Source organism: Arachis stenosperma, chromosome 5, assembly GCF_014773155.1.
Source record: "Arachis stenosperma cultivar V10309 chromosome 5, arast.V10309.gnm1.PFL2, whole genome shotgun sequence".
Lineage (NCBI taxonomy): Eukaryota > Viridiplantae > Streptophyta > Magnoliopsida > Fabales > Fabaceae > Arachis > Arachis stenosperma.
Genome location: NC_080381.1, coordinates 141,675,287 through 141,695,679, shown reverse-complemented (window position 1 = coordinate 141,695,679; position 20,393 = coordinate 141,675,287). Strand labels below are relative to the sequence as shown.

The 20,393-nt window shown below is 36.0% G+C and overlaps 2 protein-coding genes across 3 annotated transcripts; both read right to left on the bottom strand.

Moving 5' to 3' along the window:
• Positions 1-1,509: 1,509 nt before the first annotated feature.
• Positions 1,510-2,184, bottom strand: LOC130981607 (protein FAR1-RELATED SEQUENCE 5-like). The gene has a single exon (XM_057905183.1). It carries the CDS (start codon positions 2,182-2,184, stop codon positions 1,510-1,512), a length of 675 nt encoding a protein of 224 aa, XP_057761166.1.
• Positions 2,185-5,747: 3,563 nt separating this feature from the next.
• On the bottom strand, positions 5,748-12,151 carry LOC130981979 (regulator of nonsense transcripts UPF3). 2 transcript variants are annotated; one of them, XM_057905764.1, is made up of 14 exons: positions 11,895-12,146; positions 11,227-11,333; positions 10,650-10,737; positions 10,423-10,521; positions 10,203-10,282; positions 9,040-9,138; positions 8,502-8,634; positions 8,190-8,290; positions 7,505-7,934; positions 7,280-7,366; positions 7,038-7,156; positions 6,908-6,959; positions 6,345-6,460; positions 5,748-6,243 (listed from the first exon to the last, which is right to left on the bottom strand). In XM_057905764.1, the coding sequence occupies exons 2-12, from the start codon at positions 11,278-11,280 to the stop codon at positions 6,921-6,923; spliced, it is 1,329 nt and encodes a 442-aa protein (XP_057761747.1). In that variant the 5' UTR covers positions 11,281-11,333; positions 11,895-12,146; the 3' UTR covers positions 5,748-6,243; positions 6,345-6,460; positions 6,908-6,920. The 2 variants fall into 2 exon arrangements, with proteins under 2 accessions (XP_057761747.1, XP_057761746.1); XM_057905763.1 differs by having other exon boundaries at positions 5,750-6,243; positions 10,650-10,745; positions 11,895-12,151.
• Between the last annotated feature and the right edge of the window lie 8,242 nt (positions 12,152-20,393).

The following is a 20,393-nucleotide window of genomic DNA, read 5'->3' as shown; positions in this document are numbered from 1 at the left end:
GATTATCGGCCCCCTTCACTCAATCGTAGAGAGAGATGACTGGCCCAGATGTGTTGGTCCCAGCAAAGTCGCTGCTAACAAACCCAGCCTGCGTGTCACTATCGGAGCAGCGTAGTGAAGGAATCTCCACGGTTGCATCCGGATCCCCGATAGGTTATCATAGAGCTAACACTAATGTAAAATCCAAAAAATTAGACCAAATTATTAAGGCATAACAGTTAACTAAATCAACTTTAAAATGATTAACCCACCATTTCAGTGTCCATGGAATCTAGGTCATCTACAACTACAGTCGATGACACTAGTGTGCGACGGTCTAGACACGTCGTCCTATTGTGTCCCACCTCCCGGCACAAATGACAACATTGGGTTTTCTTGCCACCATTAGAACTGTTACCCTTCGTCTTGCACCTGCGGGGATTCCATGTTGACGCTGTGCCACCTTTATTGGATGGCCCCTCAGGTGGAAAACTGGTGTCGGCTGCATCTTCGTTCTTGATGTGCTTCAGCATCATGGCAATGTCTCTTGCAAATTGGAACTTTTGAGTGCTGTGACAGGCAATTTTGCACACCTTCCTGTACCAATTCATCAGGCAATAGTATTGTGTTAGTTGTACAGAACTCCAAATTACGCCCATCGACTGCACCATCCCCACTTTTGCATCCTTGGTCCTTCTCGGCAATATCAGAGACCTTAGGATCTCATGAACATTATTAAGAACAAGCACCACAATTATATGTTCGCAAGGGACCTCGAAACATTCCATTCTCATGCACGTGCATCAGACCTCACTCATTTCATATGTTGCAACAACATGCCAATCTTTCCCCGGAGTGCCGTATCGAGAGACTGTGAATAAAATACGAACCGTTGTCTTTAGAATCAACCACCCTCTTTGCATAGGCCCTATCAAGAATGGGAATAAACAAATAGAATATTGCCCGAGTATAGTTTTCAATTGCACAATGCTCCAAGTGTTTCAGGTTAGTGGTCATAACAAGGTCACCCTTTGCACACTCAAAATCAGCCTCCACTTCCTTTGCACGAACAAACATCAAGCATCGATGGTAATGACGTAAAAAATCATTGTAATTGTATTGAGACTTAACATACCATGATATCACGGCATGCAAACCCTCACACCTTGAGGTTGTACAAAAGCCGGCAAAGAACTTTCCTCGTATGTGTACGGTTACCCAACTATGCCTTCTCTCGTACATGTCTTGTACCCATCTTTTATTGCCAACGCCAAATTGCTCCACCATCTCAAATCACTTTCTCTGGAATGTTCCGACCTCATAGTCGCCAAGAATGCAATCCTTAAACATCCTGGTGAAGTTAGGCTTTCCGGTGTTGCTCGTAGTGTTTCGGAGGAGGTGCCAAGCACATAGTTGAGGATCCGCCTCTCAAAAAAGTTGCTTGATCACAGACTTCATTTTCCTGTCATTGTCAGTTATTATGGACACGGGAGCTTTCCCTTTCATTGCAGTTTGCAATTGTTGAAGCAGTCAGGCATAGGTCTCTTCTTTCTCATTGGCCACGAGTGCAGCGGCAAAGATAACCATTTCATTGTGGTGATTTACACCAGAGAAGACTACCAAAAGTGAAAGATAAATGTTTTTCTTGTACGTTGCATCAAATGCAACGACATCTCCAAATACCTGGTAATCAATTTTGTTGGTGCCATCACACCAAAACAAATGTTGTAACATGCCCTCCCCGTCAACAACTTCTTTGTAGTACAGTGCTGGATCATTTGCCTTGAACTCTCGGAGATACCTTAAACATGATTCCGCATCTAGGCCACCCTCCCTTTGTTGCTTTGCATTTACATTGTGCATATCCCTTGTTGTGTAAGGGACATTATAATACCCGTTGGCTAGGCTTGCCATAAAACCGTGAATTCGTGATACGGGAATGCCCCCTTTGCGTATGTCATTCATCTGCTCAATGTCCACTTCGCTCATCCTCCGATGGCTTGGGAGCATGGAAGAAAATCGCAATTCAAGAACGGAGTGATTATGCTCGTCTGAAAAGTACGCAACGTACCGACGTCCTAATTCATCGTCCATGCGAACCTGCATCCTTGCAGGGCATCCACACCGTGTCTCAGCCCTTGGCCTCTTTTGCCGGTTAGGAATTGAGTAGAACTTCACCGATCTGAACCGTTTTCGGTGGTACATGAATTCCTGCCGTATCTTTACTTCGCCACATTTTTCGCTCCTGGATCATCTCCCGCTAAAACCATGGTGCTTTGCATATTTCTGGTAGAACTCAAACTCAATGTCAACATCTGTGAAATTAAAGCGGCAAACTTCCTCCCTTCTCAAGTTCGCAAAATCAGTCGAACCTATCGATTCGCCAGAATCAACAGCGTATAAGTCATCATCTGCAAAATTGTCATACGTTCCTCCGACACCGTCCAAATTATCTTCCGATTCAACCCCATCCCCATTGTCGCCATCGGCCTCTCCAACATGGTCATATTCTATTTCATCTTCGTGTAACTCATACTCGTCCAACTCCATCCCTGCAAAGCGTTCGCCCTCAACCGATCCAACTCCATGATCTGCTCTGTCGTACAGTTCTTCTTCGTCGGCACGACGCACGCTTGCAGGGATATCTTCATCCTTGGCCACCCTTTGCTAAATAACAACAATACGGTAATTCAACGAAACACACGCACACAGGGGTATCCTTGAACAAAGCTGACGAAATTTGGGGAAACAAAAGGGGATATTTAAAAATCAAGTGCAGAGTAATAATACAATCGGTACCTTCCTTCCATTGATCGAGACGACGACGCCATCAACTAATGAAGACAACCGTCAATGAAGGTCAGTACCGTTGTGGTCATATATGAAGATGTTGGTGTGCTTGGATCCGCCTTTCAAGAAAGGTTCACACTGAACACTTTCTCAATCCCAAAAAACCGAGCATTTTATGGTTTAAAAACGTCGAATCTCGTCTAATGAGTCACTGCAATTTTTGGTGGAGTGTGGGCAGTAGACTTCGGACATGCCAGAGAAGACGATGTCGAAACCACCATGCCTGAGTGGGGAGGAGAAGGAGTTGGTAGCGCGACGAAGGAGTGAGTAGGAGAGGCGGTAGGGAGGTTTCAGTTGTTGTCGGCAGTGGAGATAATGGAAGGGGCGGTGCGCTTGCGACGACAGAAGAAAGGGAGGAAGAGAACCAGGAGGAGGAGGAAAGCGACAGTAATAGTTAACTAAATACTGAGGGTCCAACTAATTTTAACAACTAAGCTAAATATATTTATTTAAAAAATTAAAAAATAACCCCTCTATTTTATATGCGATTGTGAAAAAGATCCCTATAAAAATTAATATTTTTATTTTACCCTACTTAACTGACCAGTGAGCCAAATAACTTTTTAGTATTTTGATGCACAAATGTGTCCTGCGTATCAAATTTGTGCCCCTAATTTTAGACGTTCACTCACCGTCTCTTTTCAAGTTTTTATTTTTTATTTTTGTTATAAATTAAATTTGATTTTTTAATTTAACAAGTTATTGATTAATTTTTATATTATCTATTACTAAATAGACAGAAAAAGTTACAACACTTAAAGGTTAAGAGAGAGAAAGAGAAAATATTAAGGACTTTTTTATTATTTATATTTGTAATAAAATTTAATAATTATCTTGATATTTATGTACATCAGAAACACTTAATATAAAATAAAAAATATTTAATTATTTATATTATACAATTAATTAATTATGATGTATTATTATTTACTATTGTAGTATTATTGTTGTCTTTTTTGTGTCTAATTTCTGAATTTTCATTTTATTCGATTTTTTTTTTTTTTTGAGATTGCATTTAACTCAAATAATCAACTTAATTAAGGACTTTGTTACCTAAATATTTTAGCATAAATAATGGAGAATAATGAAATTCACTTGTAATATTTTACCTCATTTTTTATGAATTAATTATTTTTAGACAAAATTTTATTATTTGTAATTGTTTTTATATGAAGTTTATATTTAAAATTATTAAATAATAATTTAATTAAATATATTAAATTATTTAATAATTTTTAACTATTAATTTAAAATCAAATTAAGTAACTGCGCTTCTTGTTATAATCTTAGTACAAATAATTTTGCAGGAGTATTTTGATAATCTACTCTAACATAAAATTATGTTATGTGTGTGTTTTACAATCTCATATGATTAAATTACATCTTAAAAAACCTTAGACTCTACCAATAGTTATTGTTTAATATTCACTTATATATGCATAAAAAAAATGAATTTTTTCAATTCTCATCAATTGATATTATAAAATATGATGTTTAGATGATAATAAATATTGAATAGTAAAAAATTATATTACAACGTCAATTAAAGAAGAGTGAAACATTTTTTTTATTTGAAATTTGTTGAAAGTTTTAACAATATTTTTTATTTTTTTTGTTTTAATTTTATCTCAAAAATTTTTTATTTGTATCAAATATATATCTGATAGTTAAATTTTTAAAAAATATATATTAGAAATTATACTTTACCTTCTCAATTGATACATTAAAAAAATGAGAGGATTGATTCCTGGTTAGTATTTAGATTGACTTTTCCATGCCTAAATAAATAAAATAACATTTTATAGTAAACTAAGTGTATTAAAAAACAGTGTACCTCCTTTGTTGTATCTAGCTTATGTTTATATATTTGCACCTTTTTCAATGACTTTTAGGTCATTTACTAGATATCTACGGGATTTTATAATTTATTAACTGATCATTTAGTCATTTATACATTACGTATTTAATGATTTAATCTGTACATTTTATAGACGTCTCGTTTAATCGAAATATGATTCTTCAATAAAATTGAAACCCTAAACTCTAAACCACACCCTAGACCCAAATTTCGAAACCCAAAAACTAAAACCCTGGACTCTCGGTCTTGGGCCTTGAGACTTGAGCCTCGAATCCTCGTATCCTAAACTCTAAACCTTAAACTCTGAATTCTAAATACTGAACTTTACAGCTTACACCCAAACTTCTGAACCCTAAACCCTAAGATTTATGTTTTACTATTTAAGAGTTAGGGTTTAAAATTTAAGATTTATGATTTAAAGTTTAGTATTTATGATTGAAAGTATACAATATCTCACGTTGAACCAACCATGGTAAAAAATTTGATTTCAATACAGGTATGAAACTATGAAACACAAACACTTCACCGACTTATCGTATTTGCGTGTGTCGAACACATTTTGGACACATGCTCATTCGATTCTCGTCCAATATGCATGTCTTCTATCTTCAATTGTATTTTAACAAAAAATAAATACTTCTCCAAATACGCTTAGACACACCTAAATATCATCACATGTGAGCATATTAAATCTTATTCTTAACTTATATTCTTAAAATAAATTTCAAAATTAATATATTATTTATTAAAACATAACATTATTTTAAATACTTTATACAATTAAAAATATTAAAAAAATTAATAACATTAATTTGTATTTTAATATGAAAATATTATAAAATTATTGAATATTTTTAAAAATATTTTATATTTTATATATATATTGTAACTTTATATCTTATAAAAAAAAAATTTAAAATTGGTATGTCCACATGTTCTGTATGATATCCTTTATCTATGTCAATGACTCAATGTGCGTACTTCATAGGTAAGAAACATGGCAAATAATCCTATTATATCATGTAAGAACAACAATAATAGTTAAACAGAAATTCAATTAACCAAAAAATGTAGGTCACCTGCCAGAATGTACTTAATTTCAGGTAACAAAATAATTTTAGCATTAAATAGGTTAATGTTTGATCTTTGACAGGGAAATTAAAATAGGAGTAAATACTAAATAGGTATCGGCGTTTGGCATTTTGAGCAACTCACGGCACTTACCATTGCAGGCCTAATTTTGAATATATCCCCACTGCTATAATAATATTAACACAAAATGGTATTTAACTAAATGGGAACTGAACGAGACAACGCTGCATATTTTACTTCCAAGCATACACTGTCAGACTCGTGGTAAGCATACATCCCAAACAGAGACATTTCCCGACTTTCAAATACTCAACAATATAAGGAGACACGAACAGTGTAAGGTCAAGCCCACGAACATGCTTAACCATGCCACTCTGTTTCAGTAAATAACCATGTCACCGAGGTCTGTAATGTATTGTTTTTCCTTCATTGCGCACGCTCCCTTGGGCAAAAACTGGATCTTTCTGTTAAATTTAATGATTAAATTTATCTCAATACAAAGAAGTTCCATAAAGAACATTCAAGTAGTTCCATAAATAAAATTTAAGTAGTCCTTTTAACGAACCTTACAAGTCGCTAAGCCTTTGGTTGACCTCAATTAGTTGTGGATGATATACCAAATGACGGTCACAGCCCAACATAGCAGGAATGATCCCCTCAAAACTTCTAGGAATTATTACCCTGATATTGTAAACTGTTAAACCACTATATCAAATTTGCGTACTTTAAGACTGTCAAAAAAGGAGAAAGAAGGGGGGAAGAAGGGAAAGGAGAGGGGGGGGGGGGGGGGGGTGATTTTGTACACTTTAGAAAATAAAAAATCACATCCACAATGAATAAAGCACAACCAGATATACCCGGATAAGAAAAATGTCATGGTCATCCCACTTCGGGTAGTAAAATTTTAAGTGTGTCCAACACAAATTTGAAGCAACATTGGTATCGCAAATTGCAAAAACTCGCATGAAAGTCATTACTTATGAGCAGTGGGATATGTGCAACATTGACGTTGCATTCAACACACTGATTTAAACCAATACAATGATTTGACAAACAAAAGATAGTGAACTTCTTCATAAACTGAGATATCAGATGATAAACATCGGTGGGAAATGAGTAATGACTTACCAGATCTGGACTTTTAAGACCCTGAAGATGATTTCTGAACCCACACTTGTTTCTGCAGACACAATAAGCACTTTAATCGGTTAATCAAGGAAGAGGCATGAGAAAGTACATTAGCAGTTGAAATGTATACCTCGTGAGCACCATGCCCACCACCACCTTTTTTGGATGCCTTCCCATCACCTAAACTGACAGCAACATCATCCTTCCCTATATGGGAAACTCCTCGGCGAGTAAAATTCCTTTGAGGACCTAGACAACTCAAACGATCAGTTGAGGGACGTATCTGTAATCCATTATCATAAGGCAAGAAAGAAACTACGGTGTATATTATGATTCTTCCATAATTAGCCATAATCAGTAAAGAGCACCAACCATTCTCAACAGAGGTACTGCTACGTCCAACTAAGGAAGCTAAAGATTCCCCATTCCTGTTTGCAGCAGTAACATTTTCTTTTACCTCTGCCAAAACCAGAGGATAAACAAATTTTGTTATGCCAAATTTCAAGTAGGGTATTAATTTCAAAACAAATATTAGATAAGATATATTGTCTATTTTGTTGGTAAACTCAATGCGCAGTCAAAAGGTCAAACCTTCACCTGATTCAGGAAGAGTAGGCTGTATCAATGAGGATGGTGACTGCTCATTATCAGCATGTGAAACATCAGAACGACGAAGAGGTGTCCAAACACCGCGGTCAGGTCTATCCTTGTTTCTTGTACGTTTTTCTATTTTCTCACCAACACTACCCAAACCATGTCTTTCATCCAAAGATCTTTTGGAATCCCCTTCAGCATTAAGTTTGCTGCTTTCCAAAGAACGAGCAGGTCGCTTACCATTATCTGAACTTAAGATTTGAATCTTATGTTGGGTCGCAGTTGAAGGTTGACTTTGACGAGCCTCACTATTTAGAAGTATGCTCCTAATCAACCTTCCACTTGCTTCACGCCTCTGGTTCTGTTTTGCAGTAGTTGAACCAGCTGAATTTCCAGATTGTATACTTTGCTGCTTTATCACACCCTCAGTGGTCTGAAAGTGCCATAAAAATTTCTTAATAACAAATTCACAGCAATCAGCTCACCCCATGTTTGAGTAAGGGTCTAAAAGTACATACGGGTGACTTAGGACATCTGAAATCACTTCTCGTAAGGGAAAAAAAGGGGGTTTTGGGGGGGAGGGGGGGGGGGGTACTGAAGTCAAGTAAAATGCATGAAAAATGGAGATCAGCATCGTATTAATACTGTAGAAAAGGAAGGGACCCTTTATGGGTAAAAGAAAACCTACAATAGGAATTTCCCGTTGTTTTCCTTTCAGAAGAAGGATCTTTTTCTTTCCCGAGTCAGAAGTCACCGGGATTCCAGAAATTGGACCTTCAATGCCGTGTACTTCATTCATGGTAGGAAAAAAAGTAATATTAGCTGAGATGAATGAGTATATATATTTGAGTGTATGTGTGTGTGTGTGCACGTGTGTGTATATAACCACGTATGAATTAAAGATTCATCTTCTACTCCTCTACTTAAGCACATATGAACCAAACGCATTCACAGGAAAAAGCTAATCAAACAAAATAGAAAGGAAGAAAAGTCAAATTACAAGTTTCAAGTTCAGATATTCCTTTTATATTCGAAGTAGCTGATTGATCCTCTCGCCGGGGGACCACAGTGAAGGCTGACTTGTCTTTGGACTCTTTTCGAGTGGCATCCTTTGCATTGTCCTTTTGAACATACTGAAAATCAGAAACAATTTCAACAAGTCACAGCATCTGCTATTTTTTGGAAGAATGAAGGAAACATTGATTAGAAACAATCAATTATTAAAGAGAAAAGAAAAAAACGAAGCTGATTCAAACTTAGTCATGTAATGCCACTGGCGTACAAACACATTTAGCAGTGACTGCTTTCTTGAAGCCTCAATCCTTTATTTCTTTCTGTTTTTATAGAAGAAGGCTCAGAGTCATTCTAAAGCTCAAGACCCCCTAAAATGTATCCTCAGAATGAAGTGAACCATTAACAGCACGTTCATCTTGTATTTATAGTATTGATAGAAAAATTAATTCTTCTATGAAAATGTCAAGGCATTCAAAATAAGCCAATTCATAGTAAATGCATTCTTTTTAATTACTAGCACTTACTTTTTTCTTTTCCAAGCCTCGTTTGGTATTGCCTGAGCCATGCTTGCCTCGCATAGCAGCTCTAGCACTTCTGCTACCTTTTGTGGTGACTGGGAAAGCCTATCATTGATTAATAAACCATAACATATGGAGTATTATTAAATAACAACCATGATAAACCATCCAAACATATGTTATCTGCAATGTAACAAATTAAATTGATATGGGACTAGAATAATTTTACTCAGCAGGTGAGGAAGACAAGCCCATTCCAGCTCAACTGTTGTCGATTTATAAGACCCAACTCACCAATCATAACTTAATCATATGTTCACCAACCAATCAGTAATAGATCATCAAAACCCATAACATTCAATGCTCTCTCAAGATTACAAAATACAAGAAGATCCATTCATCATGATAAATACAAGTGTAAACCTTCCCCATATTTGGAAGCTTTGCATCAAGTAAGAATGCAATTAATGGCTTAATTAAAAAGGCACAAAAATGCTTTCAAATAACATTGACGCAAAGTGGGTGTCCATCTCTGTCTAAACTTAATAAATTGAAATGGTTAACATTTTTACATACTATTATTAATTAAATTTATACAAAATGTCACTCTTTTTAAGCAAACATTAAATCTTGATATCAGCAAGTGTCAATCCCACTTGCAGCCATTATCACGCATTCCTGTCTTTGAAATGTTAAAGCATATTAAGTGCGAGCACGAGCATATCTTAAACATTTGAAATATAATTGTTCAAATCTCTGGGCCCTATTTGGTTTCAGAAAATGTTTTCTGTTTTCATTTCCAAGGTTTTCTGTTTTAACAATTTTATGAAGAAAAAAAAGTGAAAACAATAAAAACTAGTCCATTTTCTGTTTGTACTTTTTCCTTCATAAAACCCTCAAAACAAAAATAAAACACAAACCAAACAGACCCTTAGTTTGTAAAATCATCATAATTCTAATCAATTCTCAACGTAGCCAGCAGAAGCCTTGTAAAAGCACAGGCGCAAAGATACAATATAATAATTAATTCACTAAACTTCTAACAGTTGTCTGAATCAGGTTAAACAACAAGATGAATAAAACACCTTATCAATAAATCAATCAGCTGCAAATTAAATGCAACATTGAGAGTCTAACTAATGACATAAAAGTAGAAATGGAATCATTACCTGTGCACCAATGTCAACAGAACGTTTCTGACGAACATATTCCATCAAGGGTGTGACAATAGGTCCTTCCTTGTTGGCCCCTAGAATGAAGGAGACCATTAGGCATGGTAATTTTGAAATATGTCTTCAGATAAATCTTCATGGACTTGTTTAACCTCAATCTTATGACTTATTGCCTACTGACTTTTAATCAAATAAATTTGGTGAAGCTATAACTAACCAGCTTGCTCAGCTTCTTTTCTTTCCAATTGTATTTCTGCACTGGGAAGATGTTCAGGAGGCTTTGCAATGAATTTGAAGAACTCAAGGTAGTCTGGATCTGTCCTTGTCATCAGGGGCAAAAAGACAAGGGGATTAAATGAAAAGTGCACATGTTGTAAACCCCTAACTACCTAGCATTAGAACATTTAAACAATTAGACCACAAAAAATTAAATCACATTAATACCTTTATATATAGTCCCTTCACGACCATCCTTTTTCGTAGTTGGTCTTGGAACACGCTGAGAAGGTGCATACTCTACTATTGCTTTATGCTGCGCACCTGATTGAATACTAGACATTAAGATTTTGAATACCATTAAAACATTCAACATTAAATACAGAAGATTAAAACAAACTTACAAACAGCACATAAAGTTTTATATAAATTCTTTATTTAGACTTTTTTTTAACTTCAATATTATTGGTTTTGAGGGGTATGATTAGAATAGAAGTTCAAAATTGAAGGAAATGATAAATATGAAAATACGGGCCTCTGTTCATAAAATTTGTGAAAAATGTTGATTGATCTGTAGACGAGGTAGAATTTTAAGTCCACTAAATGAATTCTGTCATGGAAACAATCAATTAAAGTTGCAACAAGCATAGGCCTTTTAGAAAGCTAAAAAATAGTACAGAAAACATCACTCATGTTTCAAGGAAAAAAAAATTATCCACCACAAAGAGCAAACAAACTCTTCTAAGTGTTCACAAAAATGATTGACATCAAAACAGTTACGGACAAAATATGCCTCGTGAATTACCTCTCTCGTTGACAAAAACATGTCCATCAAAGAACTCAGCAAACTCAAAAACATCGTCAGGACTCTTGAAGTCTATATAAGCTCGAGAATTCCTCTGGTTCTTGTGGCTGCAAATATTATTATAACATGCAGAAATTGCAATTTCAATGTTATGTAGCTGCTTTGTTTCAATCCAACGTAAAAAGAGGAAGATGGAACTATAATTTGACCAGCAAGATTAAAAGTGTCCGAGAGCCAACAACTACAACTTGATCTAAATCCCTAGGATTTATTAAAGTATATTCAATGAAAAAAAATGGTGCAGATGCAGCCAAGCCAACAAAACAAGGCTGGGTCAGTATAGCAATAGCATGTTGGTTCATTTCTCTTTGGCATCGCTGCTCGAGTAAGCTCAGCTCAGCTAGATTCTAGAGGCTAGACGGTGTCTAACTATATATCTCTATAATAATAATAACAATAATAATAATAATAATTACGGATGGAACCCTCCCTCCATGGAACACATGAGGTGACAAAACAAACGACTTTAAAAAAAAAAGAAAAGAAAAAGAAAGAGCATAATAACAATCAATAAATGATATCCTATAAATTCCATTTTATTCTATGAATGAATTATTTCTTTGAAGGAAAAAAGGGGAGAATTAGAACTTAGAAGGAAGGGGCAGTACCTGGTGTTGCCGGGGCGGAAAGAAAACCAATTGTAGCGAGAAGCGAAGTGATTATCGATGTGATGGAGGAGATCAGATTGAGTCAGAGACGGAGGCAAATGCCTAATCACCACTTTCGTCTTTTCCCTTTCCGAACGGACCTTCATCTTCCAGTTCGATCACCAAAACCAACCTTTTTCTTTCTGTTTTTCAACTTCGTCTTTCCCCTTTCCTTCGCTTTGGCTAATCCATCTAGGCATCTAGAAACAACTAACTCGCTGGGCTCTATCGCCCTTCAATATTTGGAAGTTGAAACCCAATACACCATTCGGCCCAGTTTCCGATATTACTTTCTTTTATCATGTACTAGCGTAATTAAATGGTTTAAATCATAGTTCTCATAATCGAACCGGTAATCGAACCAGTTAAATTATTAGGTTATTAGATTATTAATTTAACCGATAGATTATTGGTTAAACTGATTGATCCGGTTCTATGTAAATAAAAAACAAAATATAGTTAAAAATTTAAAATTAAAATTTAAAATACATATTTTCACTAACATTTTAAAAAAATTTAGCTATTCTAAAATACTATGAAACAGGAACAATAAGTATTTTGTTAATTTTACTCTATCATAAATATTTTTATTTTGTTTTTATATTAAAATAACTATTATTTTCGAATTTTAATAATTTATTAATTAGTTTATATCTATTATACTATTATATACTACAAGTATTTATTGAAAAATAATATTAATAGATATTATATAATTATAAAAAATAAGTGAGTTTATAATTATTATTAAATAAAAATATAATTAATTTAAGAATGAATGAGTTTATAACTAAAATTAAAATAAATTAAATAGAAGTAAATTATTTACTGAAAGATATTTATATATATATATTTGCATATATGTTAATAACAAGCTTAACAACCTGGTGGTTGTGAGTACTATTTTTCTCCTTAAGTTGTTCATTTCAGGTACAAATCGGCTAATTCAGTCCGATTTTAATAACAATAGTTTAAATTTAGTGCATAATAATGATTCAGGCTTTTATTGAACGGTTAAATATATTATCTCTTAAGTCTTAATGTATTGTATTTGGACTATGATGTAATATTTAAAATTGAAATTGTTCAATCTATCCTACCCAAAAAAAAATCTAGTGCAAGATACAGTAGCAGAAAAAAGTTCATAATAAAATTATTTTCCAAATTCAATCTATATATCATTAGATTATTTTGTTAATAAAAATCATTAGATAATTTAAGTACTCCTATAGCTTTTTTATCATAATTAAAGAAAAAGTTAAGTAAAAAATACCAAAGGATATTTGTTAAGAAAATTAAGGGTTTAACTGTTTACGCTTTTATGGATACATATTAGAATTTACAATCATCAAACAACAACAAAGCCTTGTCCCACTAAGTGGGGTCGGCTACATGAATCAAACGACGCCATTGTGCTCTGTCATATATTATGTCTACAGAGAGACCGTTTACATGTAGATCTCGTTTGACCACCTCATGGATGGTCTTCTTAGGTCTTCCTCTGCCTTTCGCCCTTTGTCCATCTTCCATCTCATCCACCCTCCTGACTGGATGTTCTATCGGTCTTCTTCCCACATGTCCAAACCACCTGAGACGCGATTCAACCATCTTTTCCACAATGGGTGCTACTCCAACTCTCTCCCTTATATCCTCATTCCTTATTTTATCCAATCGCGTATGACCACTCATCCATCTCAATATCTTCATCTCTGCCACACTCAGCTTATGTTCGTGCTCCCCTTTAGCCGCCCAACACTCCGTACCATACAGCATAGCCGGTCTTATAGCGGTGCGATAGAATTTACCTTTAAGTTTTAAAGGCACTTTTTTGTCGCATATAAAACCAGATGCACTCCGCCATTTTGACCAACCTGCTTGGATCCTATGATTTACATCCTGTTCAATCTCTCCATTATCCTGTATGATGCACCCAAGATACTTAAAACTTTTAACTTTTCGTAGGATGTTTTCTCCAATCTTCACCTCTATATTGGAGTTTTCCTTTCTCAGACTGAACTTACATTCCATATATTCCGTCTTGCTACGGCTTATGCGCAAACCATACACTTCTAGAGCTTCTCTCCATAACTCCAACTTCTTATTTAGGTCTTCCCTTGACTCTCCCATAAGGACGATATCATCGGCAAAAAGCATGCACCATGGCACAGGCTCTTGGATGTGCTCTGTGAGTACTTCCAAGACTAATGTGAAAAGGTATGGACTTAAGGATGATCCCTGGTGTAATCCTATACCAATAGGGAATTCCTCTGTCACACCACCTTGAGTCTTCACACTAGTTGTGGCCCCATCATACATGTCTTTAATTGCCCGAATATATGCGATCCTTGCTCTCCTCTTTTCTAAAACCTTCCATAAGACCTCCCTTGGTACCCTATCATACGCTTTTTCCAAATCAATAAACACCATGTGTAGATCCCTTTTATTACTACGATACCTCTCCATCATCCTTCTTAATAGGTATATCGCTTCAGTGGTAGATCTGCCTGGCATAAATCCAAATTGGTTCTCTGTTACTTGTGTCTCCTTTCTCAACCTCCGTTCTATCACCCTTTCCCATAACTTCATAGTATGACTCATAAGCTTACAATCATCAATTGAAAAAAAAGAGGCCTGCTACACATACAAGTCTTTTTAGTTTACAAGTCTTACAAGTCCAATAAAACACACCTATTACACTTTATTAACGCATTACACACTTCCACATTCAAAAGTAAATAAAACGCACGTTATTCAACAACTTCCTGTTTCCAAAGCGCGCTACTCACCATGCATTATGAACGACTCTTCTTCTTCTTCCTCAAAACAATTTTCTTGCCAAATTTGAAGATAATGAAACTTCAGAAATACACCCAAACGATTACAGAAATACACCCCAACGATTACAGAAATACACCCAAAGGATTACAGAAATACACCCAAACGGTTACAGGAATTCACCCAAACAATTATAGAAATACACCCAAAGGATTACAGAAATACACCCAAAGGATTACAAAAATACACCCAAAGGATTTAAGAAATACACCCAAAATTCATTGAAGTACACCTTATACATATTTCAGAACTCTTTCTCTTTCTCCTACCTCATCTTCTGCTGCTTCTTCTTCTTCAAAAACGATTTCAGAGCTTGATGTCAAAAAACAATGAAAATCGAGAATAACGAAGAAAGAAAACAGAGAGAAAAGCACGTAAATGAAGAAGAAGAACAGAAGGAGGAAGAAGAACGTGCAGCAAGAAGAAGAAGAAGAAGAAGAAGAAGAAGAAGAAGAAGAAGAAGAAGAAGAAGAAGAAAGAGAAGGCAAGAAACAAAAGAAAGGAAGAAGAAGAGGAAGAGGAAGAAGAACGTGCAAGAAGAAGAACGAGAAAAAGAAAGCAAGAAACGAAAGAAAAGAAGAAGAAGAAGAAGAACATAGACCTTGCATTGTATTTTTGGGGTTTATTTATTAATTAACTTGTAAAGCATACAAGCCCTAATGGCTTGTATGCAGAATTTTTCAGAAAAAAAAAGGTCATAAAATATACACAAAATTTAAGATTTTAATGTATTTTTTATGCATTAATAAAAAATTAAACTACCAAAATGATATTCAAAAATTTATATTTTTAATAAAAATAATTCTAAAAAGTACGAACAATAAATAATCCTTTAAAAGAATGTTATAAAAATAGTCCAAAAAGATTTATTTGTAAGTAGCAAACAAATTGTATATTCAATAAATAACTTGTATATTTAATTCGAGTTTTTATAAGAATATTTAGACAAATGTTTAAAAAATACATCCAAAAGGTTGAAATAAAATTCAATCACTGGATCTCTTTTTCGTTTTTTTATTTAATTCATTTAACATAAAATTAGTAAATTACTATAAAATTGTTTCATTTCACTGATGGTACTTCCAAAACAAAATCTGATGTCTATAAACTTTAGAGAAAAGGACAAATAGATTTTTTATTTTTTTTTGTGGACATTTTCGTTCCTAACCATTGAAAAATATTTTTAAGTTCCTGATGTTCTTAAAAGTTGGACAAATCAGCCCTTCCATCCAAATACCTCCGTCAGACCCAACGAAAAAGTTTGACGTGGCTCCCGTAATGCTTGTCACGCACGCCACGCGTACGCGTCGCCTGGCAGACTTCCCTCTTACTTGTATGCGTGTATCACGCGTATGCGTCGCCATGAATTCAGCAAATCCTCATTTCTTCATGAATTCTCCACTTTGCATGCTTTTTTCCATTTCTTTCAAGCCATTCTTGCCTTCAAAACTTTAAATCACTCAAACAAACATACCAAGGCATCAAATGGGAGAAAAGTAAATTAAATTTAGCCCTAACCCCATTACAAATCTTGAAAAGACTTCTTGATATGTGTATCCATGCATTGAATATATGTTGATTGGTAGAACCTGGGGGCGCAGCTGCTTCGCGATGGAGAAGTCTGGCCCCAACCCAGCACGACTGATGCTGTTGAAGACGCTGGGAGCGACGTCGGCGGCGGGAAAGACGTGCGTGTGGTTGCGGCGGACCTCAGTATGTGTGGCGATTCAGAACAACAGGGAAAGGGGGAGATCGAAGTGACAAAACCTCTGAGTTTTACAAGAATGGAGGCGCGATATTGGCTGGGAACACAGAGGGGAGGCACGGGAAGCAGAGCGACAGAGCAAGGAACCATACATGGAGCGAACAAATGTCTGGTAGGGATCAGTACTGTTTGAAAACAGGAAGGATGAATGAGTGTAGCATTGAAGGGGGCGAACCTGGCCATGAGAAAAGGGGGAATGATGCGGAAACAAGTGACAATCAGCACACCGATGTGGAGGAGCAACTGTTAGAAAATAGAAAGACCTAGGAGTTGGCACACGAGTCAGGAGCGATATTATACAACGAAGAAGATGATATTGTGGCAATTCTTCAAGCACATAACGAAGAAATAGCTCGTAAAAAAAATTGGCAAAGCAGATAGCGAAAATGAGACGGTGCAGACCCAAACATGCAAAACAGGTGTGCAAAACAACTTTAAAATGATATTCAGTTCATGAAATGTTAGGGGATTAAGGGGAAATGGGAAGTTGAGAATGGTGAAGGACCTAAAGAATAAACATAGACTACAAATGCTAGGTTTGATTGAAATTAAAAGGCAGATAGTGACGAGCTTTGATGTTGCAAGAATATGGGGACAAGGTAGCCCAGGTTGGAATATGTAGGTTCTGAGGGGGCGTCTGGTGGACTGTTGTTAATTTGGGATGAGATGGTGTTTAAATTAAATAATTGCTATAAGGGAGAGAGGTGGTTGTGTGTTGAAGGAGTGATATTAAAAAATAGTTTCAACTGTGCGTTTGTTTGGTCTATGGTGCACATAATAGAGATGAGAAGATTCATGTGTGGGAGGAGTTGAGCTATATAGCGGGGTTATGTTAGGTTTCGTGCTGTTTTATGGGAGACTTTAATGAACTAGTACATGAAGAGGAATAGAGAGGTACTACTGGCCGACGATGGTCTATTTTGGGATCGATGAAAGAGCATTTTCTTAGTTGGACAGATGAACCGAGGAGGTTGGAAGAGTGTAATCACCGGTTGAGGTGCTTCTGCGCGATCGTATGGAACCTATGGCTGGAAAGGAATAGGCGGATCTTTCAGCACACAAGCAAAGGAGTTGAAGAAATAGTCAACATGTCTTCGAATAGTGCTAACGAGTGGAGCGGTGGAGATCCCTTTAATTGTTGATGGCTATGCCGGAGATGACATGGGGATCGTTTTCGTGTTGTTGTGGTTCTTGTTAGGTTTGTATGTTTTCTATGTTTTTGTTTGTTGAAGGACATGGTTGCTCCACTACTATTGTGTTGAGCTGTTTGGTTTCAAAAAAAAAAAGAAGAAGAGCAAGCCTTAGAAAACAAGATTAGTAAAGAATTGAGAGAATCGACCCTCAAACACTAGAGAGATTAGAGTGTAAACACTTTCGATGAGGGTTCGATGCTCAATTCCATGTTCATTGCTTTCACGAGCTTTCTTCTTGCAAGTATATTTATACTTCATTTTGATATTTGAATTAGTGGAATTCATAAATCATCATACTATCTTAGCTCTACTTGTTTATATATGTTCTTGGAGATTGATTCATTTTTAACTAAGTAGGTAGACGTATTTTGCATATTAGTTGATGAACCACAAGAGTTTAGCATGAGGACATACTAATGTTTAAGTGTAGGAAAGTTGATGAACCACAATTTTATGGTTTATATTGTATTGAATTTGGTGGATTTTATCAAATTTTTCCACATTTATTCATTAAAATAGTATAGTTTTATGAATTTCTCCTAAGTGTGCTTAATGATTGAAAATATGCTTTATAGGCTATTAAATTGCTAAATTTAATTTACTTTTCTCCCATTCGATGCCTTGATATGTTTGTTTGAGTGATTTAAAGTTTTGAAGGCAAGAATGACTTGAAAGAAATGGAAAAAAAAGCATGAAAAGTGGAGAATTCATGAAGAATTGATGATTTCCTGAATTCATGGCGACGCGTAGGCGTAACACACGCGTACGCGTGAGAAGGAAGTTTGTCAGGCGACGCGTACGCGTGACAATCATTACGGGAGCCACGTCAAACTTTTCCGTTGGGTCTGACGGAGGCATTTGGACAGAGGGACTGATCCGTCCAACTTTTAAGAACGTCAGGAACTTAAAAGTATTTGGGAAAAAGACAAATAGGTCCCTGACTTTTTAAGTTTTTGACAAATTCATCCCTGACAAAATTTAAATACAAAAAAGTCCCTGACTTTAACAAACGGAGGACAATTTAGTCCTTCCGTCTATTTTCCTCTCACACATCAAACGGAACTGGCTGAGGTAGCTATAACGGTGTCCAGGTGTCCGTTACGGTGCCACGCTGGAAGGGAAAAAAGATCGAAGGACAAATAGGTCCTTACTGATCAAAACGACGTCGTTTTGATAAGGTAACCCATTCTTAATAAAAACCCTTTGCCAACACAGAAATTACCATATACTGCCCTAACCCCTTCATCAAGCCAGAGCTTCCTTCCCTCTGGCTCGAAACTGAAGTGTCATCGAAGAAGGTGGAGTAGGAGAGACTTAGTTCGTATGCTGAAGAATTTCAATCATCAATCAAGGAAAGCAAGTCCACAACGTTTATGATGACATTCGCGTTAGGGTTCCATTTAGTGTATGGTGTGATGCATGTAAATGCATTCTGCTATGGTTGCTTTCTGTTTCAATCTATTTGAAAAAAGTTATTTTGTCTTCATTTGAAAGATTCTGAGGGTTCTATGCACTGTAGGTTGATTTTATTTTTGTTTGAAAATTACAGATGACTGATAGATATGTAATTCCTATTTTTCACCATGGAGGAAAGTTTGTGAGGAATGGTGATGGGGGACTTGTTTATATGGATGAAAAAGTAGAAAAATTTCCAGAGATGGACATAGATTTTATCAACTTTGGAGATTTGGTGAAGTTGTATGAGGGTTTAGGATATCCTGGCTACAAGGCAATATACTGGTTTGATAGTACAGTCAGTGATATAGAATCTGGGTTTCATCGTTTAACAGGGGATAATGGGATTCGTGAATTGTGTGACAATTTGATTAGGAATGAAGAAAAAGATGAGTTTCATGTTTACTTTGATCATGTTGTCAATGAACCTGAGTATGTAGAAGAAGCAGGAGGCGGGAATGCAGGAACTGAGAATGTTGAGTGCGTAGATGTAGATGACATCTGTGATAATCTGATGAAGGCTACGAGAGCACGGAGGATGAACCTTACAAGCCTCCACCTTCGGGGTATAATGATGACCGTGATGATGAGAATAGCAGTGGAGAAGAGAAACGTACCAAAAAGAAGAGAAGTATGACTTACAAGGGGAAAAAAGTGGTTGTACCAAAGAGGAAAATGAAAGAGAAGAAGAAGAAGGATCCAATAAAGAGGCAGGATACACCAAGGAAGAATAGATCAAATATTGGTGGAAAAAGACCCAATGTACAACCAGGTGTTGGGCCCAGTGTAGACCAACGAGCTGGGCCTTCTTTGAACAATAGTGGGCCTAGTAATGGGCCTGACCAACACTCAAGTTGTACTGATTCAGAGTATGACTATGAATACCATTCAGAGGATTTGCATACCCCTGTTTCCTCTGATGAAGAAGCTAAGAAGCAACACTAGCCAGAGTTCAATGATGAGTATGGATTTGGAGAAGGCCACTTTGAAGTAGGCACCAAGTTTGCAACTCTTGATGATTTTAAAGAAGTGGTGAAGGACTTGTTCATATCTGAGGGTAGGCAGCTTCAATGGATTAAAAATGATAAAGAAAGGGTTCGGGTGGGCTGCAAAGGAGAAGAATGTCCATGGGTTGTACATGTATCCTACAATAATTCTCTTAGGTGCTTCCAGGTTAAAACTTTTAAATCTGAGCATACATGTGCAAGGGAC